The 27209-nt window shown below is 37.8% G+C and overlaps 1 protein-coding gene across 3 annotated transcripts in view; it reads right to left on the minus strand.

The window, feature by feature from the left end:
* LOC127802334 (mediator of RNA polymerase II transcription subunit 14) overlaps positions 1-27209 on the minus strand; it is a 68655-nt gene that overhangs the window by 12780 nt on the left and 28666 nt on the right. For all 3 annotated transcript variants that reach the window (XM_052338081.1, XM_052338080.1, XM_052338079.1), the window contains exon 4: positions 4268-4442. In XM_052338081.1, the coding sequence (XP_052194041.1) occupies positions 4268-4442 (175 nt within the window). The remainder of the gene's footprint in view (positions 1-4267; positions 4443-27209) is intronic.

Genomic DNA, 27209 nt, shown 5'->3' on the forward strand with positions numbered 1-27209 from the left:
TCTCAATGCAATAGGTAAATCTAAATCACAAAATTCAAGTTCATAACTGTTAAAATGGGGAGCACTGGTAGTCCAAGAAATCACCCTATGAACCAACAAATATGCTCACTCTTGAACACTCTCTCACTGATTCAACAAACCAACATAAATAGGAATTAAAAAAATTCACAATTCAAGATATAAATAAGAAAATCAAACCACAAGATGCTGATTTTATCCTGGTTCGAACTGGTTTACACCAGTCCTACATCCAGCAGTCAAAACACCCCCTCGAGTAGCTTTCTTTATTCAAAATGAATGATCAGTACACAGCAGAGATCCCTTCCTTCTATTTCTCGCGTACAACAGGACTTTGCACTCCAAGTTTACAAAGCTATCTCTCAAACTCTAGCCTTTCTCTCAGAACAATCAGTACTCGTTACAAATAGAAAATGAGAACTCTCACCTCTCTCAGCTACCCCCTGCCCTCTATTTATAATAGGGGGCAGACATCCCAATATAAACTAATTGGGGTTAGGTAATTATAGTTTTAACCCCCAAACTTATACTAATAACACTTAGGAATTATTTCTAACTGCTTATCTACCCCTTAGCCGACATAAGTCATTGTCTTCAATGATCTTCTAGTATAACTTGAGACAACATTTTAACAATAACCAAATGAAGTAGGTTGAGTGATTTCATTACTTAATACTGGACTAGTTGCTTAGATTTGTGTCGGTTCCAAATTGGACTTCGACCTCCTTGAGTAAACTTGTAGTTTGGTTGGCCCCAAAGCTGTCTTTGGAGCTGGTGTTGTTCTTAAGCCATGGTGTCCACTGTCCACCAATGAATCAAGTGGAGATGAAGTAGGTGGTATATCAGAGGAGGAAGGAAGTGGTACTAGAGGAAGTGGTATTGTGAAGTCTAATCCTTTATCTTCCAATGAATGCTCCCCCTAAAGATAGGGATTGGAGGAAGGGAAACAAGGCTTTTTTTCATTGAAGGTGACATCCATGGTGACGAAGATTCTACGGGTCAATGGGTGATAACATTAATAGCCTTTTTGAGTGTTAAGAGTACCCAACAAAGATACATCTTAGAGCTCTAGGGTCAAGTTTGCTTTGGTTTTGATTGTGTATATGAACAAAGGCAACGCATCCAAAGACTAGGAGGTATTCTGTGACTAGGTGCGAAATTAGGATAGAATTTAGATAATACCTGTATGGGGCTCTTATTACTCAAGACTTTTAGAGGGAACCGATTGATTAGTAGGTAGCAATTAAAAGAGTTTCTCTTCAAAAGTGTTTAGGAACATTAGTGTGGAATAGAAGGGTACAACTGACATTTAGAATGTGTTGATGTTTACTTTCAACGATCCCATTCTGTTGGAGTGTATCAACACAAGAGGATTCGTGGACAATTCCTTTTTTGAGGCTTTGATTAAAATATTCTCTTCCATTATCAAATCTAATCCTCTTGATTAATATCCCAAACTAAGCAGTTATCATTTTACAAAAATTCTAAAAGATCGATCTGACCTTCAATTTTTCTTTCATAAAATACAACCACGTAATTCAAGTGCAATCATCAAAAAATGACAAACCATCTAGCCCTTGTAAGACTTGCAACTTTTGATGGTCCCCACGTCACTTTTAGAAGCTCTTTTAATATTCAAAGGAAAGGAAACATGATGATGTTTGGCAAGTTCACAAATGTCACATTGAAAATTATCAATTGTAGCATTTTGGAGAAGTAAAGGAAACATGTTATTGAGTAAACTAAAAAGAGAATGTCCTAGCCTAAAATGTAGAAGCCAAATTTCAAATGAGTTCGAAAGAATGGGTGAGTTGAAGGAAACACCATGAGCTTTAGTGAGCACCAACTAAGCATCACCCCAACCAAACTTGCTTGAATTCTCAAAGAAGTAGAGCCCATTTCATTCCCTAGCAAATCCAATCATCCTCCTCATCATTAGGTTTTGAAAAATGCAATGGTTGGCAGAAAAAAAAATAACATTGCAATTTAAATTTTTGGTGAGTTGGTGGATGGAGAGAAGGTTAGTAGAGAGCTTAGGAACATGGAGAACATCTTTTAGGGTGAGTTGAGGACTTAGACTTATGTGTCCTTGTCCAGCAACAGTAACAAAAGATCCATCACCAATAATGATTCTTTTGTTACCAAAGGAAGGTTTGTAAGTGTCAAAATAGGTTGGGTCATGTGTCATGTGAAATCAAGAACCCATGAGTCACAATAATCATTAACTTTGGAGATTTTAGAGATTAGGCACTCACCTGATTGAGCTAATGAACACACATTAGAAGATTTAGAGAGAGAGTTAAGAGAGGCCCTAATATTATCAAACTCATCCCTTTGCAAAGGTTCTTCGCCAGCGAACTTTAGCTTCTCTTGAGGAGGAGTTCCTTCTCCATTAATTAGTTGGTGTGGGGTTGCTATGGGCCCCTAGTTCGATTGAGAACTTGGGCCCTTCCATGGTGTTTGTAGCAGTTCTCTCACGTGTCATGGCTTCTTGTACTAATTACATCCCATCTCGGCTTGATGTTTTTGCTGAATCTAGCTTTTGGTTTTGTCCAAGGCTACTGTTGTCCTTGCCCCCCTTTTGATACCATGGGTAACCCTTTTGTTTGATGGGCCTCAAACATAATTTGTCTGTCAACTCTTTTTAGTTCTTACAATAGCAAAAACTTCAGTTAATGATGGTAGCCGCTTCTTTCCTAGTATTTGAACTCGAACCTGATCGAAGTCCATGATCAAACCTGCTAGAAATTCAAATATCCGATCCCTCTCCATATAGCTTTGAACAGTATTAGCTTATGTTGGGCATTTCATCTATATGTTTTGATAGTGGTGTGTTTCAAGCCAAAGTCCCTTCATGACATTGCAGTACTTGGCGACCAAAAGAGTACTTTGTTTTGTCGTTGAAGTCTTCGTCTTTAGTCCAAATATGACTGCTACATCTTGAGCTTTGGAGTACGATTGACGAATGGTTTCCCAAATCTCTTTGGCAGTGGGAAGAAACATACAGCTCTTGCTAATTTCAAGTTTCATTGAGCTCCATAACAATGACATCATCATGGAATCTTCTTCATCCTAGGCTTGAAACTTTGAACCCTCTTTGCTAGGTTCAATTCCTTCCAGGTGGCTAAGCTTTCCTCTCCCTTTAAGATGAGTCTTCACAATTTGCGACCACTGAATGTAATTCTTTCCATCAAGTTGGTATTCTCTCATATTTGGAAGTTCTCCATTCAATGAATTAGTTGAAGGCTGTGAAAAAAGACTGATTGATAAGGAGGTAATGCTTCTTAAATCACTCATCGTTGGGAAAATTGTAGGTCAATTATGGCTGTTCAGGAAGAATAGAGAAGAGAAGTGTTGGGCAGGCCAAAAAAATGGCAAGGGAACAAAAGGCAAGGCCAATTATCAGTAAGCAAAAGACGCAGAGAAAGAAAACTGGCAGTAAGGCCAATTATCAGTAGTGGAGGCTGATTGAGAGAGAGCTCAAGGATGGTGGCTTTGATACCATGTGGAAAAGAATACTTTTCTACATTGTATTGTGGAACTATACACTAGGTATTCATTACAAGTGTGGATCCTGATTTAGGGAACCAATCCCAAATAATTAGGGATGAGTCATCTCAATCAAGGAAGAAAAAAATAAAGGAAACATAATCTTTTAGGGTTTAGAATAATTTTATTCAGAATTATCTTTATTGTTATTTCTTACTTAGCAATCCCCACCTAGTGAGATTAAGGCTTCTTAACTCTCATATACACTTTGATGGTGTGGAGAATTTGATTCCTACAACAGTCCTCCCTCCCTCTCCCTCCTGTGGTATCATGGTTCTAGAACCATTTCCTTTTTGTTCTTTACTAATTTATTCATTAACTATTCCTATTAGCAGCTTTAGTTTTTTGTTCTCTTAGTTCTTTGTTTATCCAGGGGGCACACCTTTATGGCATTTGTATCCCTATCAATAAAAAAAATACATTGAGAATTAATATTTTAAGAGCTAGCAAGAAAATATCAGATCTTCTTCATATATTGAATATTCAAAGAATTTTCACTTGATTTTAAATCTACCTTTGGCAAAGCTACTAATTATTGGTAGGTCAAACTATAGTGCAGCGGACAATCATTTTGCAGCTATATATGTTTACCAATCAGACATTTGAAAATACTCTATACTTGCAAGTGCAGTTTTGATTAAGCACTTCGTTTCACAGCTGAACACAGCGAAACAAAAAAAAAAAAAGTCAGTATGATTACCATCAGGCCTATAAACCTGGCAATGCGCGCAAATAAGTGCAGAATGCTTTTGCTTCTCAAGCTCATAAATACTTCAGCAGCTGTCATGGTGCCCTGGTTTAGAGCTTCTTCACATTCTACCAATGTCAATGGATTAAGAATATTCCTTGATGAGTGGATATGAAATCGCCCATTCCTGCAAGTCAAAAATTGGAAACTAACATAATACTGAAGAACTACCTATGGAAATCTTATTAGCCCATTATATCAGTGCTGTTTTAGAAAGCACGGGCTGTTTATAAATGAGTTTAGATTCATATTAAAAGAAGTCAGCAGAATGAAGTATAAAATGCAATCTAAACAAGTAACATTTGCAGGAACAACAAAATTATGGTTGAGCTGCAGACAGACACCCTAATTTAAGAAACTGATAACAGGCAGTAAAATCCTGAAGGATCAGAATACAATCCACTTGCTCATGCAGCAGTGTATGAAATTACAGTTTTGCTTGCAATGATGTAACTGCAGGAGAACTTTTATTTTCTGTATTTGTTGGTGACTGAAGATGTGTGTGATCCGTATAAGATATGGAGATATGCATGTGATATGCAACTTTATATGATATGGAGATATGCGTATGGAGATATGGAGATATGAAGATTTTAGTAGCTTCGTAATCTGGAATAGGAAAGGATCTTTCCTATTCTACACTTAGGAAACTAAGATTGTAAATATGTTTTTCTTTCCTATGTTGTAATTCTTGTAGAAGGTAGGTTTAGGTTTCCTAATGTAGTTTCCCATCTCCTCTATAAGTGGACCTCCCATGTATATTCAAAGATTATTGGAGAATCAACTTATGATTTTCAGTTCTTCTATATGGTATCAGAGCCTAAGATACCAGTCAAGCCCACCTAAAAATTCTACGTGTGCCTTCATTCCACAGTTTCCTTTCCATTCCTCCTAAAGCCTTCATTGCCCCTTTATCTTTGATCTACCAATTATTCGGGTAGACATGTCCGAACTATCTTAAGCTACTCCCACCCTGACAACCAAAGAGTAAACTCCAGTTGAACCACCAACTGAAGCCGAAGATTTTATCGAGTATGCACCATTCTTACTGGTTAGACGGTAGGAATATTTGCAGTGGGCTCAACTCGTAAGACCTTCCTCAAAGGCCGAGGGAAGATCAACCACTTGATTGCTCCTCCGTCGAGCAACACAGATCCCTTTTCACAACATGGGATGGTGAAGACTCCCCAATCATATCTTGGCTATGGAGTGTAATACAGCCTGAGGTTAGTAAGAATTTTATGTTCTTACGTTCAACAAAGGAGATTTGGGATACAGTGACTCAAACCTACTCTAAGGTCCAAGATGCCTCAGTCATCTTTGAGATTAAGACCAAAATTAGTGGTACTAGGCAATGACCGTTAACTATAATACAATAGTATAATAGGATGAAGGGCTTATGGCTGGAGCTTGATCACTATCAAAACATCAAAATGGTATGCAGTGAGAATACTGCCACCCCAATAGGATTTTTGAGAGGGATAGGATTGTAGAATTCCTAGCATGCCTCAATTCCAAATTTGGTCATGTTGAAATAATCACACAGCTCCCTCTATCTCAATGGCACTCTCACTCACAACAAATCTCTTTCAAACTCACTTACCACCTTGCCGCAAACAAGAATTAATCAAAACACAGAAAATACGATCATAACATGAACACAAGAACACCAACACATTTATCCTGGTTCGGTCCTTTAATAAGACCTACATCTAGACTACCCAAGGCACTTCTCTTCACTATCTTGAATGAAACCCAAGGATTACATGCACTATAACTCTCACCAGCCTTATACCCAGGACTGCCGAGAGCACACCTACTCAAGAATACAAAAATATACCCTCTTAGATCTCAAGTAAAACCCTGCGCATACTCCTCTCACCTTCTCATCCCAAGACAGTACAATGCTCTACTGAAAGCCTCACACCCGACCTCTATTTATACAACATAGAGGTGGTAAAAACAGAAAGCTAACTAAACCGGTAGTTACAACCAACTAGCCGAATTTAAAACCGCTAACTAACCCTTCTAGAAACAAGCCTTCTAGAATAACACAAGTGATATACAAATGCTAACAGCTAAGACCCTCCCGAGATAACCCAAAGCTAATCTAATACAAGTTCATTACAACAGATCAAGTGAGGATTCAAGTGCTTGGTAGGGATAAACTTCCTACACTTAATGAAGTGTTTGCTAGTGTTAGAAGTGAAGAAAACCGGAGGGGTGCCATGCTTAATGAGAATCCTTCTTAAGGTTCTACCGTGATGACCAATCACAAAGGAGGAGTAAGTTTCAAAGCAGGGAAATCAAAGGGCCAAACAAAAAATTCCAGCTGAGAAGGGCAATGGTGTAGTCACTGTTGTTAGAATCGTGAGATTTGCAAGGCTTGATTCAAAGAGAAATTGAGTCGAATCTATAGAGTTAATTGAAAATCCCTTAGAATCAACCATGAATTGAAAGAATTGGTAGAATTGGACGAATCAGGTGAATCGAATGAATCACAAGACTAAAATAGAGATCAGGTGAAACGGCAGGAGCTGAAACATCAGAAGCAAAGGCGAGAATTGCGACTGCAAGACTTCAAGTTCTATTCAAAGTGTGTCGCCTTCTTCTTCTTCTTCTTCTTCTTCTTCTTTGCTTTATTCAAGATCGTACGAGTCCTAAGAAGAAGACTATATTGCTTAAAACCAGTGATTTCATGTGCTTGGTATCTTATGGGCATGAGGCTCATGTGCCAACAAAGAGATCACAGGTGTGGGCGCATGAGACTTAGGCTTACCACCAGGCACCAGTTGCTTTTGTTGACTTTGGGGTTGTCACTTGTCAGAAGCAAGCTTATTACCAGTTGCTTCCATTGATTTTGGGGTTATCAACCTCTGGTAACCTATTTTGTAGTTGTTATTGTTTTTTTTTTTCCCTTGTTGCTGCATTGCAATACTACATCTTTTTTTTTTCTTTTTTTTTTTTCTGTTATGTTTTGTTTTCTGATCCAATTTATGTTCAAATTTGTTCTACTTCTTTTAATTTTCAACTAATTCATATTATTTTCAATGTTATTTATTTTTATACGGTGAAACTTCTAGTTTTCAACTAGTTTATATTATTTTCAGTTTTATTTTCTTTTATGGTGTTTTACAGTTTTCTATTTCAAAAGTTTGACCTTATGTTGTTTTTCAATGTTAGAAGAAGAATATTGCTTTCTTTCTCGTTCAAAATGGCGTCAAGATCAAAAAAGGGATCTACAACAAAGAGTAATGATCCTACTTGGGAATATTGCTCTTGGATTAATGGAAATAGAATGAACTTAAAGTGCAATTATTGTGGACTTGAAAGATGGGGAGAGAGAAATCGAATGAAACACCATTTTGCGAGTGATCATGATAATGTGGCTCCTTGTACACAATGTCTAGATAATGTGAGGGAACTTTGTATTCAAATCTTAGGAAAATTGGAAAGACAAAAGGTGAATGAAAAAGAATGTTTCCAAGAAAAAGAGAAAGAAGTTCAAATGGAAGGAGAAAAAGAAAAACTAGTATGGATGTCAGTCACTAAAGGGAAAGAAAAACAACAAACTTTAACTGCAATGGTTAAGAAAAGGAAGCCCGTTGTTCATAGCATTTGTAGATTTTTGTATGGACATGCATTGCCTTTCATTTTGGTAAAGAGTCCCCTTTTTGCTTCAATGATGGAAGCAGTTGGTGAATATGGTAAGGGTTTAAAACTTCCTAGTTATCATGAGGCTAGAGTTACATTTTTGAAGAAGGAAGTTGACAATGTAAACTCAATGCCAGAGAAGTATAAAAAGGAGTGGAAAATGACCAGTTGTACTTTGATGTCAGATGGATGGATGGATAGGAAAAATAGGTCTCTTACAAACTTTTTGGTGAATAGTCCAAGTGGAACATTTTTTCTTAAATCTATTAACACTTCAGATGTTATAAAAGATGCACAAAAGTTAATTGAGTTGCTTGATTCATTGGTGGAGGAAATTGGGGAGGAAAATGTTGTTCAAGTGGTGACTGATAGTACTTCGGCCTACGTAGCTGCGAGTGACTTGTTGATGGAGAAAAGAAAAAAATTATTTTGGACTCCTTGTGCAGCACATTGCATTGATTTGACTTGTATGATATAAGTGGGTTGCCTATTTTCACAAATACAATAAAGAAAGCTAAAAAAGTCTGTGTTTACATTTACAGACATGCTTGGGTCCTTGGCATGTTTAGGAAGTTCTCTAAGAAGAGAGAGTTGAAGAGGCCAAGAGTTACAATGTTTGCCACATCATTTCTTACATTAAGGAGTTTTGAGGAAAACAAGATTCCTCTTAGGGCTATGTTTGCATCAGAAGAGTGGGCTAAAAGTCATTATGCTTCTATGGTGGATGTAATTAAAGTGGGAGCAATCTTGTTATCCGATGACAAGTTTTTGAAATCAGTCAAATCCAGTGTTATTAAAAGCTCAAGGTGCACTAAGGCGCAAAAGGGTGTTGGAGCCTGAGACACAAGGCGCAAGGCGAGGCACGTGCCTGATAGAACTAGGCGCATAATTTCTAAAAAAAAAAAAGAAAAATATATATCCTACTTGAAAAATAAGGTATAAAATAAGCCATAACTCCTAATGACATATTTACAAGTATGTTATTAAGGAAATTAAAAAAATTCAGCATAAACTAATGAAAAGAACAATAAAAAATGTCAAAAGATAAAGTTTTTAAATCAACTTAAATTAAATCTTAAAAAAATTTATAGGTCTTAAATCTTAATCAAGATTAACTAATTATGCATTTTAAATAATCTAAAAATCACCCTCATCATCAAGATCAAACATTTCTATATTTTCATCATTAGAAGCATCATCTCTATTATCTTCTTCCACATCATCTACTCCTTTTGTTGGATGATTTCTATGGTTTAGAAGTGCGATGATAGTTTCATACATTTTTTTGGTAGGTAATATACTAGACTTGAATTTGCATCTTTCTTTGTTTTGGTGACTTAATGTTGCATTTTGTTATTGCATGTCTTGAATTTGTTCAATTCTCCCTATCCATCTTCATCTAGTTCAAATTCAATTTGAGCATTTGAAGTAGTAGCATTTTTACTTATTGTCAAATTTATAGTTGAAGCAATAAATTTAAACCCTAAACAGTAAAAAATTAAATAAAGTAACAAACAGTGAAATAAAACCTTGAAAAACAGCTAAAAAACCCAAGGGGCGCGCGCCTTTTGGTCTACGCCCGCCTGGAATGCTTTCAGGCGCCTAGGGTACGCCTTGCGCCTAGGCGCGCCTTTAATAACACCGGTCAAGTATTGCTTGAAGTGTGTAAGTCCACTTGTTAAAGTTATAAGACTTGTTGATGGGAATGTAAAACTGGTAATGGGATACATATATGAAGCGATGGATAAGGCAAAGGAGAAAATTGCACAAAATTTCAACCATCAAAAGATAAAGTATGAGTGTATTTGGAACATTATTGATACAAGATAGGATTTGCAACTTCATAGACCACACCATGCAACGGGATATTTTCTTAATCCCAAGTGAGTTTCTAAAATCATATTTACTATAACTAACAAATTCTTGTATATGCTTTATTGTTTCTTACTTGCATTGCATTTTTTTAAGGTTTCAATATGATGAGTCTTTTAATGCGGATATGGAAGTTAAAGTTGGTTTGTACAAGACAATAGAAAAGATGTATCCGAATATTGAAACAAGCAATTAGAAAAGTTTAAAAAAGGAGAAGGATTGTTTGACATGAGCATGGCTACTTTAACAAGAGACAAGAAGCAACCGAGTATTATTTTGATTTAACGTTTGCATTTTCAACTTTCAATTGTTAGCTCCTTCAAACTAATTAGACTAATTAGTTTTCTATTTTTCTATCTTAGCTTTATGGTGGAAAAGCTATGGGGAAAAATGCAAAGAGTTACAAGACCTTGCCATACGAGTCTCGAATCTTATATGTAGTGCTACGAGATGTGAAAGAAATTAGAGCACATTTGAGCATATCCATTCCAAAAAGATAAATCGTTTGGAACAACAAAGATTAAATGTTCGTCTTTGTGAAGTATAACATTCAACTTGAATTGAGGCAAGCCAAGAGGGAGAAAATAGGTGAAAATTATTATCCTATTCGTTTAAGTGATATGGAGTCCGATGATGAATAGATCACCAAACAAAAAAACCCTTGTTTACCCCAAGATAATTCATGGATGGATGCTAATGAATGCTTTGAAGATGATGGAGGTATTCAACCAAGTAATAATAGAAGAGGTATATATCTATACTTTATAGTTTCCTACTTTCTAAAACTAAGTTAACGTGTTTGTGTAGTTGAATTCTAATATGTTACATTGTATAATATAGGTTCAAGGAACTTGAAGCTAGATAGAAAAGGAAAAGGAAAAGTTGTTGAAGACAAAGTGGAAGAAGAATTGAATTTAGAAATGATTAATGGTGAGGAAGATGAAGAGGATGGAGAATAAGTGGATTTGGCTATGTTTGAAGACAAAGAAGAAGATGAAAATGATGATGCTCTTGAACTTGAAGATGAAGATGATTGATAACTAGTGAAGATTATAAACAATGGAGTTTATTAGTAGCCTACTAGTTGTAGTTTTTTCTTTTTCTTTTTTTCTAGCTTGTTAATTTGAAAGTGAATTCATTTAGTGCAATTTGAATTTAAAGGCAACACAAATATACTTTTGGTATAATTTTAATATATTTTATTTATTTTCTATGGATATATATTATTTATAGTTGAAATTTAAAATGTGCACCGAATCTTACGATTCGATTCTCGATTCATAAAATAAGGATTTCGATTCTCGATTCAACAACTATGGGTGTAGCTATTGCAAGAAACCTAGACATACTAGGGAGACTTGCTTCAAACTCCATGAAAAGGAAGCAGTTTTAAGCAAGATAGGGGGATTTAGGAATCTAAAGCTCCAAGTTTATCTCTCAAGCAAGGAGCAAGAGGAAGTTGGGTCCTCTAATAAGGCTAATTCTGCGAGACCAAATCTGAATCAATTGAATGCACAAGAGATTAACAAGCAGAAAAATTTTCTACAAACAATTCAAGATGGAGCCTGCTCTCTTGCACAGCAAGGTAAACACCTCAATTCTGGTTCTTTTCAACCACTAAAACTAATAGGAATAACATGTGGATCCTAGATTCAAGAGCCACTGATCACATAAACCCTAACCTAAATGTTTTTAAGACACGTGAGCCTCTTCAAATTACCAAACAGATAACTATAGCCAATGGAACCTCAATTCCTATCCAAGGATAGGGCAAAGTCAATCTTGGCCCTAAGTTATCCATCAAACAGATACTTCATGTACCTAATTTGTCTACCAATCTTATCTCAATTCATTAGCTTACTAAAGAATTGAATTGTCATGCTATTTTCTCTCCTCATATGTGTAAATTTCAGGCCAAGGACACGAGGAAGATGATTTGTGTGGCTGAGGAACAAAATGGATTGTATGTCTTACAAAGGGAGAGTGATTACCCTAGAGGGAGACAATTGAGAATTGCTTGTTCATCACAGTCAATCTCAAATCTGTCCAATGTTAGGCTTCATCATTTTAGGCTAGGTCATCCTCCGTTTGTTCTCCTAAAAAGTATGTTTCTCACCTTGTTTAAAACTCTAGACCCTAGTAGTTTTCAGTGTGATGTGCGTGCCATTGCTAAACACCATCAGGTGTCTTATTCAATAAGTGATAAATTGTCATCTAAGCCATTTTATTTAATTCATTATGATGTTTGGGGACCATCCAAAATAGCAAGATGGTTTATTTCTTTTATAGATGACTGTACATGGATGTGTTGGATTTTTTTGTTAAAAGACAAAATTGTCATTGGGATTGTTTTACCCTCTTTTTGCAAAATGATTTCCACTTAATTTGGTACTCCCATTAAAAAATTTCACACTGATAATGCAAGGGATTATTTCAACAATTACTTGCATCAGTTTTTCCAGCAAGAGGGGATAGTTCATAAATCTTCTTGCATAGATACTCCACAACAAAATAAGTAGCTAAACGAAAGATGAGACATCTCCTCAATGTGGCAAGATCTCTTCTTCATCATCACCATGTTCCTAAAAATTTTTGTAGGGAAGTTGTCCTAACAGCAACTTATGTTATTAACTGGGTTCCATCTAAGGTCCTAAACAACCAAAGTCCCTTTCACTATCCTACTCAAGTTAATCTTCAGGGGGAGACTGTAGGGTATGATGACCAAGCCTCTAATTCCTTCCCAAGCCTAGGACCCGCAATACTAAGGAGTAAGGTCTAATGAAGCTAATGGTACTAATCAGTCTTCCACTTGTGTTCCTTCTTCCTCTCTCCAGCAAACTTCCTCCCCTCAGCATGTCCACTGCAATGAACAACCAATGCATCAGCAGCCCACTCCCGTTAGGTTCAAGGGCTCTCCTTATGTATTCAAACGAAGACAACCCATTGAAGATCCTCAGCCTACATCAACATCAAAACCTGACCAAGGTATGAAATTTGGCCAGCAACCAGATTCTATCCTATCAGTTTCAGTCCTACCTAATCCTGAACCATCTGGTTTGGACCTTTCCATTGCTATCCGGAAGTTAGAACCTGTACAAAACACCCCTTGACCAATTATCTATCCTATCATCCTCTTTCCCCAAACCATAAGAGCTTCCTAACATCCTTGGATGCTATTGTTATTCCAAAATCAGTAGAGGAGGCTATGAAAGATCAAAACTGGAAGGCAGTTATGTTGGAAGAGATGAGAGCCCTCAATAAAAATTAGACATGGGAGTTGGTGACTAGATCCAAGGGGATTAAACCGGTGGGATGCAGGTGGATATTCAATTTAAAATATAAGGCTGGTGGCACTCTAGAAAGGTATAAAGCCAGGTTGGTGGCCAAGGGCTATACATAGTCCTATGGCATCGATTATCTTGAGATTTTTGCCCCTGTAGTAAAGATGACCACCGTAAGGGTCCTTATATCTCTTGCAGCCAATTTTGGGTGGAAATTGAAGTAACTGGATGTAAAAAAAGCATTCTTACATAGAGACTTAGAGGAAGAGGTGTTCATGGAGTTGCCTCAGGGGTTTCGTGAAAAAGGTGTTGGGAACGTGTGCAAACTTAAGAAGGTGTTGTATGGGCTCAAGCAATCCCCAAGAGCCTGGCTAGACAGGTTTTCTAAGGCCATGAAGTCTATGGGGTATCGTCAAAGTAGAGGGGAAGGGGATCATACTCTCTTCATCAAACACTCGGGAGAAAAGGTAACTGCATTACTAGTATATGTTGATGACATTGTGGTTACAAGCAATAATGCAGAAGAACAACAGCTTCTCAAGGCAAGTTTAGTCAAGGAATTTGAAATTAAAGATCTCGGAGTCCTAAAATACTTTTTGGGGATTGAAGTAGCATACTCTCAAGCTGGAATTTTCCTATCTCAACATAAGTATGTCCTTGATTTACTAGCTGAAATAGGTATGTTAGGGGGAAAAGGAGTTGGCACACCAATAGAACCCAATATCAAATTGCAAGAGAATCCTAGTGGTAAGGCCATTGATAAGGGAAGGTTCCAAAGGTTAGTGGGTCAGCTGATATACCTCTCCGACACTAGGCCTAATATAGCTTTTGCTATTAGCCTAGTTAGCTAATTCATGCATAGGCCAACCGAGGAACATATGCATGCTGTAAGGAGGATCCTAAATTACCTAAAGGCTACACCGAGCAAGGGCATTCTGCTTAAACAAGGGGCAGTTGATTTATGTATCCCAAGGGTTCACTGATGCAAATTATAGAGGATTTCTCATTGATAGGAGATCCACTACTAGATATTGTGTGTTTTTGGGAGAAAATCTAGTACCTTGGAGAAACAAGAAGCAAGAAGCAAGGCATTGTGGCGAGATCAAGTACAGAGGCAAAATTTAGGGCCATGGCCCTTGGTTTGTGTGAGTTGTTATGGCTGCAGATCATTCTATAGGATTTGCAAATCAAATTACAAGGTCCTATTGAGCTATTTTGTGATAATCAATTTGCTATTAGCATTGTTCGTAATCATGTTTAGCATGATAGGACAAAGGACAAAGCATATAGAAATAGATCGACATGTCATTAAGGAAAAGCAAGATTCCAACCTCCTCCAGATTCCCTACATGCCCTCAAAAAATCAGGTGGCAAATGTTCTCACTAAAGGGCTGGCTATAAAAAGGTTTGAGGATTTAATTGACAAGCTGGGAATGATAGATATTCATTCACCAACTTGAGGGAGAGTGTTAGTGACTGAAGATGTATGTGATCCGTATAAGATATAAAGATATGCATGTGATATGTAACTTTATATGATATGGAGATATGCGTATGGAGATATGCAAATTTTAGTAGCTTCCTAATCTAGAATAGGAAAGGATCTTTCCTATTCCAAACTTAGGAAACTTTCCTAAAATTGTAAATATGTTTTTCTTTCCTATGTTGTAATTCTTATAGAAGGTAGGTTTAGGTTTCCTAATGTGGTTCCCCATCTCCTCTATAAGTGGACCTCCCATGTATATTCAAAAATTATTGGAAGATGAACTTATGATTTTCAATTCTTCTACAATATTTTTCATTTTAGTCAAACATTTGGATATTAAACTAAAGAATTTAGAATGTGTTGTATTAGACTCACCGGATTAGGCATATAGTAGATGAAACAAATCTTTCTCAATCTTACCCACTCTCGAATCAACACAAACAAAAATGAAGAGAATTGAAAGAATAGAACATTAAGTGAAATCAAACCAAAAACAAGAAGCCAGCGATTATCCTGGTTCGGATTGCAAGAGATGCAACCCTACATCCAGCAATCAAACACCCCTAAGAGCAATCTTTTATTGCCAAGAATGACTAGTACAATAGCTTTTTGATCCCTCTCTTCTATCCCCAAGTACATCAAACCTTCGTTCTCCAAGATTACAAAGCTATCTCAAAACACTAGCCTTTCTCTCAAAATGAAACAGCACGCGTTTCAATAGAATGATAAAATCGTACCAACCGACTACCCCTTGCCCTCTATTTATAATAGGGGCGGATATCCCAATGAAACTAATTGGAGATAGATAATTCTGGTTTGACCCCCAAACTTACACTAATTACATTTAGGGTATAATTTCCAACCGCCTATCTAGACCTCAGCTGCTTTATGCCACTGCCTTCACTGATCTTCTAGGTTAACTTGAGGCAAACATATCAACATAATGAAATATCCTAGGAACCTCTATATTCAAGCAATGGAAGATCCAACCATTTAGTGGCATCATTATTGAGACGATACTCCAAGACAATGTTACCCATCCAAAGGTCATTCTGCACATGTCGAATGGAAATGAGAATGTCGAACATCATGAGTTCTAAATTGTGGTATGGAACAAGTAAATTTTAGGCCAGTTTGTTTCACCGACAAGAAGAGATAATGATAAGTTATATTATATTGTCGTCAATGAAATCGCACTAGGAACTCTCGACAGCTCTATTCAAGTGGTCGACAATAAGCAAAAAGTTCTAGAGAAACCAAGAGTAGTCATCTAGCCAGTCAACAGTCAGAGGTCCTAACAAGAATACTGACAATAGATAGCGATGAGCATTTGACAGTAAGAAGAGTAACTTGAAGAACCTGAGAGCCATCATGCGGACACTTGAGAAAAGGCTTGAAAAATCTAGAAGCCAGAAGCTACTTACAATAAACTGTCAAAAGTTTAGTGAAAATTTTCAACCGTTAAGTGAAACACCTGAAAAGGTACTAGAATTGTGAAAGATGTGTGTCATGACCCTAAGGATAGGGTAGTACTAGTAATTATGTATTATATGTAATTCTTTTAGTTGTTGTTCTTGCTGTTATAATAATTGTACTTCTCAGTTGTATTGTAACTAAAAGGATAGGGAAGCCTATAAATAGGTTAGGTTAGTTAGAACATGTCATCGTTGAATGATAATTGAATTTCTTTTATGGTTGAATGACAATTGAATTTCTTTTATAGTTGAATGATAATTGAATTTCTTTTTCTCTCTCATTTCCCTCTGATTCTCTCTCTTTCTGTTCTGTCTACATTTCCCTCTAAATTATGTCTGTTATCTCCCTCTTTTTGTTCTAAGTCTCCCTCCAATCCTCTTTGTTCTCAGTTCTAACTCCCTCAAATTCCTCCTATTTCCCATCCAAACGCTAGGTACATGACAAATGGTATCAGTGCCAACAATTCTCAGCTATGATTCTAGAAATTCTTAGCAACTGATCCTCAATTGCTGCAAAGTAAGAAAGGCAAAACCAGAGGAGGTGAATTCCAGTTGATTCTCGACTAAGAATTCTGGCAATTCCAATTCGAATTGTGAAGGCAAAGCAGAGCTAGGCGACTTTCGACTGTGATCCAAAGGCAATACCTATAGGTTGACTCTCAGTTGTGCTTCCAAAAATTTTGAGCAATCAATCAAGGAATTCGATGCAAATTCAGGAGGTGCTGCCAGAGTCGATTAATTTCAAGAGACTGTTTCAGTGCTGCCAGAGTTGATCAATTTCAAGAGACTGTTTCAGAGGATTGATTCTGTAACCTAGGCGATTTCAACAAGCTGTGAGTAAGGCGATCTCGGATACTATGATTGAGGTGAATCAGGAAGGCAACTGCTAGAAACAGTTTCTTGAGCGATTGTTGACCATCAGCAATTGCTGATTGATCTAAACAATCCTTAGCAATTAATCTAAAGCAACTGATCCTAATCCTAGCTGCATTTTGAAGGCGGTTCAGTGACAAATTCTATCATCTCTGATCTTAGTATCAGATCAGATCATCTCACAGGAAAAAGGTTTCTGATCAAATCAATTCCTTAAAGCAGTGGTTGAGGCGGATTCAAAGTTGCTAAATTGAGGATTAGGTGACTCCTGGAAGCAGTTTCTAAGGCAAGCAATGGATATAGGAATCAAGGAACAATTCGCTATCCTCAATCAACAACTGGACAAATTTTTTATTCTATTTTTGCAGAGGTTTCATGTTAGTATTCCAGCCAAATTATTTTCTAAGGAATATTCTAATTCCTTAAAAAGAGACGTTTCGGAAGGCAGTTTGCCTATTCGAAATTTTTCTACTGTAGTTGAGAATATAACTCAAATCGGAGATGAGAGTTACAATGAAGAGTTCAATAAACTCAAACAAGCAGGCTCTGTTATGGATTATCAGGTCAGGTTTAAGGAATTGAAAGCATTGATGCTCATTTCCCATCCGATCTTGAATGAGTCTTACTTTGTATCGAGATTCATTAATGGTCTAAACGATGAGCTAAGGTCTATCATGAAAATGATGCATCTGGCCACGGTAAAACAAGCAGTTGAGAAGGCTAGGCAGCAAGAATTGGCACTGGAAGCCATTTTCAAAAGGCATGAGCTGCAGCCTAAAAGCTATTCTATGAGTAGCTAGCAAATTGGAGGTACTTCTAAGGCTGTCAATCAAGTTTGTGACGGTCCACATGCAATTAAATAAGTTTTAATGGAGCAATCTAGACCAGAACAAACTTATATTGGCTAGAAGGAACCAGATCTTAAGGCTAATGAGCGTGGACAGGCATTCAACAAGGACTTGGACCAAAGAAAGAAGCTGGAGGTTGAGGCAAGGCATTCTTTAGCTGGAACTTCAGTTGGGAGGAATGGTTTTGAGAAAAAAAGGTCCTAAGGATATTGTTCCTTGGCCTTTGGTCCCGGAGAAGGTTGTGGAGCCCATGGCTTTGATTAAAGCAGGCATCAAACAGTTTCTGGTGCTGGTTTTGGCAGAGAAGGAAAAATTGAAGTGGACTGAACAGTAGAACTGCCAAAAGGTTTGGAAGATGATGGAAGCAAAGGTTGCGGTTGGAATGCTTATTGTTACAACTCACTAGCATAATTTTTGTATGAAGGTAAAGGAAATTACTTATTGGAGAAGAGAGACTTGACATTCTATCTTTGAGGAATACATTTTATATTTGCATGAAAGGCAAAAGGAAAGGAACGCAAGAGAAAAGAGGAATAGGCTTAGAAGGAGAAAGAAAGAAAGTAAAAAGAGAAGAAGGATAAACCAAATAGTAAAGGGAGGAATTGGATGAAGAAAACAATGGTTGTTGCTATAAGTTCTTGGGGCAAGAACTCTCTCAAGGAGCGGGACCTGTCACAACCCCAAGGATAGGGTAATAATTTATGTATTATATATAATTCTTTTGATTGTTGTACTTGTTGTTATAGTAGATGTACCTTTCAATTGTATTGTAACTGAAAGAATAGGAAAGCCTATAAATAGTCCAGGTTAGTTAGAGATTATCATAGTTGAATGATAATTGAATTTCTATTTCTCTCTCATTTCCCTCTTATTCTCTCTTTCTCTCTGCATTTCCCTCTTATTCTCTCTTTCTCTCTGCATTTCCCTCTCAATTTTGTCTATTATCTCCCTTTTGATGTGCTAATTCTCCCTCCAATCCTCTCTATTCTCGGTTCTAACTCCCTCAAATTCCTCCAATTTTCCAACCAAACCCTAGGTACATGACAACATGTAAGGAATGTATATAGGAATGAATAAGCTTCAGCAAGGACTTGAATTAAGAAAACTTCTAGACACTAAATCATAGACTTCTTAGCGGTTTCTCATAAAAGGGTCGTGGAAGCACATTCTGAGGAGAGGTGTGACATAAACAAACACATTTAACATTTATATTGGGAAAATATCTCCCAAAAGATTGTATCCCAGCATATCCTACCACATGAACAGAGGTGCACCCATAGATTATAGTAGAATTTAATGTCATTTTAGCATAATTTGCTTTCAATAGTTAGAAATTCAGTGAAACAACATATATAATTCACTTTTCTTCAAATTAGTCACACAAAACACATTCTCAAGATATGATGCCCAATTTGTATATATTGTCTACCAAGAGTCCTCGCTCACTAGCTCTCACTTCATAATATTCGATCTTTCCCCCTAATAAACCTTTACTGAAGCAAGAAACTTCAAGGGAAGCAAGAAACTTCAAGAATCCTTTGGAAAACAAATCTACCCACTTTGAAGCAAAGTACACTATTTTTATACAGAACAGTATCAATTCATCAATCAGTGCTAGAACTGTAACAAACAGCTAGGGCAACAAAGAAACCTAGAGCACAAAGATAACAAGAGAGAGAAGAAAAGAATGCTCTCGTGAATTTTACTGAAAGAAAGATTAACGAACCAAAAGATACAATAGAAGAGGCACAGCTGAGATTATATACTCAGCGAGCCTAAGTTCAGAATGATACACCGCCTAACTTAATTACAGCATACATATAACATTACAGCAACATAATCGAGAAACAAACTTAAGTAAAACATTCTTCCACATTCCCCCTCAAAACAAACTCCCTCTTGAATATCTTCTTGCCTAAAGAGCCACGAGAATCAAAGATAACAGGAGACAATCTTAGACTCAATTTGTCACACAACAACTGAAATCTGCTTCTTGGCAATCCCTTAGTAAAGACATCAGCCACCTGATGAGAAGTAGGAACATATCTGATTTCTACTTCATTTTTCTCCACCTTCTCTCAAACAAACAAAATGCACATCAATTTCAATGTGCTTAGTACGTGAGTGAAACACTGGATTTTCAGCGATACTCTTGGCAGCTAGATTATCACTCCATACAACTAGAGTATGAACGCATGGATAACCCAATTCAGCAAATAATGACTTCAGCCACAAAACTTCTGTAACACCTTGGGCAATAGCCCTATATTTAACCTCTCTAACTGATCTTGCTACCACTGACTGTTTCCTGGAACTCCAACCCACTAGATATTGCCAAGAAACACACAAACTCCACTAGTAGATCGTCTAGTAACCCCACAGCCAGCATGATCAACATTTGTATACTCAACTAGAGGTAAATCTATAGGAGATGGAGAAAACAACAAACCCAAGCCAAGAGTACCCTTGAGATACCGGGGTAATCTCTTACATGCCAATCGATGATGCTGCTTAGGAGCTGATAAAAACTAGCTTAGTTTATTTACTCCAAAGGCTATATCCGGTCTTGTATATGTCAAGTACTATAAAGACCGATAACAGTCTGATATAATGATGGATTGGCAAAGAATTCACCCTCATCAGTTAAGGAAATAGCAAAATTTACAAGAGTAGCACAAGGCTTACAATCTTGCATAGCAACTTTCTTCAACAAATCCATAGTGTACTTGGATTTGAGTAAGATAAATGCCACTGTGATCTCTATATGCTTCAAACCCTAGAAAATAGTTGACAGAACCTAGGGTTTTAAGAGCAAAATGAGTATCCAAATCTTAAATACATGCCTTAAGAGTTGCAGAATCGGATCCTGTAATCAAAATATCATCCACATAGACTAAAATGAACAACACACACTTGGGAGTTTGCTTGATAAACAAAGAGGCATTAGACACAGCTCTTGAAAATCCCCAAGATTGAAGAGCAGCCCTCAATTTTGTGTGCCAAGCTCGAGAAGCTTGTTTCAACCTATAAAGAGACTTCTTCAACCTACATACATGAGAGGAAAATTGTGAACTTACAAACCCCTCAGGCTATGACATAAAATCCTCCTCCACAAGATCACCATTTAGAAAGACATTGTTGACATCAACCTGCTGTATATCCAAGCCAAAAGTCACAGCTAATGAGAATAATACTCTAATCGTAGGGGCCTTGACAATAGGGCTGAAAGTTTTAACATAATCAATTCTTGGATCTTGAAGAAACCCCATGGCCACCAGCCTAGCCTTGTGCTTAAGAACTGTCCCATCAGGATTATACTTGATTCTAAACACCCATTTACAGCCAATAAGATTCATATCTATAGAAAATGGGACCAAATCCCATGTATTATTACGTTGCAAGGCTGAAAACTCTTCCTCCATAGCCTTAACCCATCGTGAGTCTAACAGGGCCTCATGAACTAGGTTGGTTCTAAGGAAGGAACCCACTAAGGCATGAGAAGAAGAGGTTAAAAGTTGTTTAGTCTTGGACCTTGTGAGCATGAATTGAAGGAGTTGGGACAACTTTGTATGTAGGAACACGAACTGTAGGTCTAGGTGAGAAAGGTTGTGTATTAGGTATTGCAGGCAAGGGATCAACAGATGAGGCAGAGGAATCAGTAGAAACAGTTGTTGATAAGATAGGAATTGAGGGTTGTGCTACTTGAGAAGAGGAAGAAGTGGAAGTGGAGAAGGGTAAAGGAAGAGACTGAAATAAGAAAGTAGAAGAACCACTTGGAACTAATTGAGATGTGGAAGATGTAGTAGGAAAGAACAAAAACAAAGTAGGAAATGGAAACTAATCCGAATTAAAATGCACATGTCTAGAGACATAAGCTTTTCTTGATGGATGCAAACACTTGTAACCAGCTTGAGTATGGTTATATCCAAGAAATATACACTTGGTTGAGTGGAAATCAAATTTGTGCTTGATATAGGGTATTAGGTAAGGAAAACAAGCACATCCAAAGGGCTACAACAATAGATAGTTAGGTTGCTTGTGATAGAGCAATTCAAATGGGGTACTGAATTTGAGAGAAGAGGATGGGAGCAAGTTTATGATATGAACAGTATTTTGAATTTTGAAAAAGCCTCTTCCCAAAATTGTAAAGGCATATGAGCATGGGCTAACAATGAAAGTCCCATCTCAACTATATGTCTATGTTTTTTCTCAGCTACACCATTTTGTTGGTGTGTATAGAGACAAGTAAAACGAGATTGTATCCCATGGCTTTGAAGATAAGGCAAAAAGGCTTTGAACTCCCCCCCCCCACATCAGTTTGAATGGCTTTAATTTTGGTCTGATATTGGAGTTTAGCAAGTTTATGAAAAGTGACAAAAGTAGGCAAAGCATCAGACTTTAATTTCAATGGATATAGCCAGGTATATCTTGCGTATGTATCAACAAATATGATATAGTATCTGTACCCTCTAATAGATACAGTATGAGAGGAACCCCATAGATCAGAATAGGTCAATTCCAATGGTCTCTTTGTTGTAATTTCATGAGTAGCAAATGAAAGCTGATGAATTTCCCAATTTTACAAGAATCACAAAAGGAAAGAGCTCAATGGGAACAAGGGATACGAATTTTATTAAGAACCAATTGTAGTACATTGAAAGTAGGATGCCCTAACCGTGCATGCCATTGTTGATGTGTTATTTTGATGGTGTTATTCAAGTTTTGCATTGAGAAGCTAGAAATTCTAGAAGAACTCGTATATATTAGGTTTATATGCTGCAGTGGCAAATTAGGAAATAAAAGTCTAATTGCATGTAAATTTAAGTGAGGGGTAGATAGGGTATTTATTCGAGTATTCTCTCATTGTAACTCACGCCGTTATGTCTATAAATAAAAGGCTAATAGATTGATCGTACTCATTGATTGTAAAGAGCTGTATTGCTAGAGGAAAGATAGAGGAGATATCTTTGCAATCTTACAGTGAGGGTTCTTGGTTTGTCAGTGTGGATTGTGGGGTGTGCGAGTGATTTCTATGTACTGATTTCATCAAGTTTCTAGTGGATTGCTCTCTCTATGAAGGCTGGATGTAGGATTGATTTTAATCAGTTCAAACCAGGATAAATCTAGGTGTATCTTGTGTGGTTTGATTGCTCTAACTCTAATCTTTGTCAATCCTTTATTTTCTGTTTATGTTATATATTTGAATCGGTGAGAGAGTGCATAAAGAGTGTTCAGATTTGTTGGTTTATTGGGTGAATTCATAGACCGACAGTGCTCCCAATTGTAACAGTTGGGCTACATTAGCACTAGGAGACAATCCATGACAAAATGGATGCTGTCTATTACAATTTTTCACAGAAAATTCATTACAATGGTTCAAAGAAAATGTACTGCCAGCAAAGATTGTAGGTTGTTTAGGCTTGACAGGTTGGGCTAGAAAGCTGTGAGCATGACCAAATGCTGGAATCAGCTGGTAAAACCCATCCTTAAGATGTCCTCGAAGTCACACCAGCCTTGAACTCTTGTCCTTAATCAAACATAAATCGGAATGAAATTCAGCAATCGCATTGTGATCTCTTGTAAGTTGTGATACACTGATTAAATTCTTCTTTATATGAGGTACATGAAGAACATTAGGTAGAGAAATAATAGATGTAGGTCTAGTTTGAGTGTATAATTGTCCAAGACCAATGTTAGAAATTGAAAACTGCTTACCATTACCAATAGAGATTTTATCACCACCGTTGTAAGAAGTATGCAAGGACAAGTTGTTGAGGTTTGAGGTGATATGATTTGTTGCACCAGAATCAATAAACCAAGAGGGTTCTGGTAAGGAAGCTTGAGATAAGGTTTGAGATGGTTGAGACAAATGACCATAGTGAGCTAGTTTTCCACACAATTGACAATAAATTCGTCTACCAAATGTTCTACCCCGACCTCTTCCCCCTCTATTCATATATCCACCACCTCTTTGTACAAAACTGCCTCTACTGTTACCATTTCGTGGCATATATGAGGTCATGTTTACATGCATAAGAGCAGTCATATCAGATTCAAAATTCACAAATGATTGTGGCATTTCTTAGAGGTCAATCTCAGTTCATGCATCAACAGCAAGTATTGTACTTTCTCTAGATCGATTTCATTCATTTGATAAGTGATGAGACTAACAACAGTCTCATACTCATGATCTAAGCCATTTAAAATTGCAAGAAGCAAATCCTTACCGTTAAGAGGCTCCCCAATAGCAGCAAGTGTATGACCTGTAGTCTTGATTTTCAAACTATAGTCATTGATAGACAATGAATCCTTCTGTCACAACCCTAGGGTTAGTTAGGGTTGTGATAGGAATTGGGAGAAGAAATCAAAATTATAGGAGGGGGAAAATCAGTAGGAGAGAGAAATATTGAGAGAAAGGGGGAGAACTTGAGGGAGATTGGAGAGAGTCTTAAAGAGAGAAAATCAGATTTCATTCATTCAATTCAAGCATATCCAATAAACTCCTAACAGCAGCCTTATATAGGCATCATTGACTTCTAACAGCCTAACCACTTGCTAACAATATATCCTAACAATTATTATAAATCTATTACAAAATTACCCCCCTTTTATTATATTCCTATTACAGCATTAACCCTCCTATACTCCTAGGTACATGACAATTCCCCCTGCCTTAAAATGTTTCTTGTCCCCAAGGAACTTATTATCGTTGAGCTGCTCTTTCTTCATCCCATTCCCACCTTCACTGTCTATTCAATCTCTTTTTCCCTCTTTCTCCTTCTAGGCTTCTTCTTCTTTGTTCTTCGGATTCCAAGAATCGTCACCGACATAACTTGAACCAGCACTTCAATAGGGGCCACCAGATTGATCTCAATGGCTTCAGATTCAAATCTGAGTGCTTGAATAGTAGACCGAAACTTAGAGTCCTCAACATTGTTGTCTATGTTTCTTATGAATAGAGTTCGAGATGGTTGTTCCCCATGAGGATGTTCTCCATGAATCAAACTAATAGATCCTCCAAAATGACAATAAGGGAAGCTGTCCTTTCCCAAGTCCAATTCTCCAACACTCAGTTTCTCTAGGGCCGATGAAGCAACTAAATTTCTGTCTTTTGTTCCTATTCTTCCATCCATTTTTACACCAAGCTTCTGACAAGATAAGGAAGGAGGTCCAAGAGAGTCATGATAACCAGGCTTTGATGCCTCAATGCTGCAATTCCTATCATTGTATTGAGGTTCCCCAACAATTAAACCATCTGCCCCTGCCACATCTTCATCTCGTTCATCAGAATTTTTCTGAAGCTCACTCTCAACATTTTTTTCCTCCACATCAACAACATCTTCTTCCTTTAGCTTACTGGGATTCACTCCTGCTGAATGGTTGTCGGAATCCATCCTCTTCTGGTTAGAACTTTCAGAATGATCATCTGCCACATTCCTTCTCGATTTGTCGAAGAATTCTGCTGGAAACTTGTAGTTGTACTCCTTCTTCGGCTGCTCTATGTTAAGGAAATCCTCTTTGTTAAAACTCCCATAATAATCCTCAAAGTATTCGGCGGGAAAACTATAATGATACTCCTTAGATAGTATCATTGCAAACTCTTGCAACTTTTCACGTATCATTTGGCCGAATTCTTTGCTCGATTCATGTACCACACTTCTTGTTCCTTTGTCCAATTGGCTGATCCCCATCTCCAACTTCTTTTCCCATGCATAAGGCTTCTGGCCGAACTTCCCCTGATGTCTATCTCCAGCTGAACATGCAACATCCTTCTGCTGCAAGTTAGGCTCCCATGGTCTCATGCAGGCTTTGCTCGTCATGGTAGAAATTTCACGAATTAGACAAGCCACAAGCCAAGAAATCGAAGTGTTATCCATCCTAAATCCCCACACTTCCCTTTTGTAACTGCCTCAACCAATCACCTCTAAAATTGATCCAATAAGTGTCAAATTGCAGCCACTGTTATGCTTCAAGGTAAGTCTATTGTAGCAGCGGAAGAAATCGTACAGCGATTTGATCGGCCTTCTACAGTTCCCTAGATCTCCATCCGAAGTGTGAATCAACGCTACAGTGGTCACCTTCACAACCGAGATCGCCGAAGTCGCGGAACTGATCTAGATCGCCTGTTGATCCTGGTTTCCATAATCGCCTTCAAATTTCGAGAGTCAAGCTCCTTGCATCAGAATCAACTGGCCAAGCCGTCTTCCAATTCCAAGCCTCAAACATCAGCCGACCTCTCCTCCTTGTGCGCCAGGATCAATTCTGAGATTCCACTGGGGATCTCCTAGTTGCTTCTTTGTCTTGAACGCCCAATTCACCGAAATAACTATAATTGCATCAGAAGAAGAAATTGAAGGCTAAGGTTCTGCTCCAAGAGTCGCCCCTGCCTTGTCTTCTCGTCTACGAACTCTGATTATTGCCTCATCTCCTTTCGCTGGAAATCGTTGCTCCAAGAATCGAACAACCTTCCAGATGATGGAATTCTACCAGATCGCCAAAGTTTCCCCACTGAAATCGTCTAGGCTGCTCGCCTTCCTTGAGCGACTGTGATGCAACCAACGAAATTCTGCAGAATTAAGAATTCGATGGTTACAGTAGCTTACGACTTGGCTTCCAAATCCGCTTAAGTTGCTTCGCCCATTCGCTTTGAACAAACTTACTGCGATTCACGACTGAGCGTCTACCTTCTGCTCGTTCTAAGGAAAGTCGAACAACTCTTCCAAATCACAAGCCGTGATCGCTTGTACCTCAACTTCCCAACCGCTCCCCCTGCAACTCGATCGATTCCGTGACGCCCGCTAGTTGAACTGGATGTGAACGACAGGGCCTGCACCTTCTTCGATCGGTTCCGTTATCGTCCGTCGAAGTCCAAGTTCAATTCCAATTAACTGGATCAGTGACGGAAATTATCTCCACGTTCGATCGAAGTTAATCTAGCTCGCCGAAATTCGCTCAAGGTTCTACTTCGACAGCACCTTCCCAGTTTGCACCAACCATTACCAGAATTCTAACACTGAACTCACTGCTATAAACAGCCTACCACAGTCGCGATCAACCAGCTTTAGGACTTCTGATTCCGTTGGATTCACCAGACCACTTGGATCGTCTCAAGCCCCGCTGCCTCAATCACCAACAATCGCTCACCTCACAGTAGTCGCTTTGAAGCCTCCTCAATTTGGAACTTAATCACTAAAATTTATTTCACTGGTCTCGTCAACTGAAATCAAACCTACAGTCAGGGATTGACTGCTCTGATACCAATTGTCACAACCCTACGGTTAGTTAGGGTTGTGATAAGAATTGGGAGAAGAAATCAGAATTATAGGAGGGGGAAAATCAGTCGAAGGAGAGAGAGAGATTAAGAGAAAGGGGGAGAACTTGAGGGAGATTGGAGAGAGTCTTAAG

The sequence above is a fragment of the Diospyros lotus genome, chromosome 5 (assembly GCF_014633365.1).
Source record: "Diospyros lotus cultivar Yz01 chromosome 5, ASM1463336v1, whole genome shotgun sequence".
Taxonomy (NCBI): domain Eukaryota; kingdom Viridiplantae; phylum Streptophyta; class Magnoliopsida; order Ericales; family Ebenaceae; genus Diospyros; species Diospyros lotus.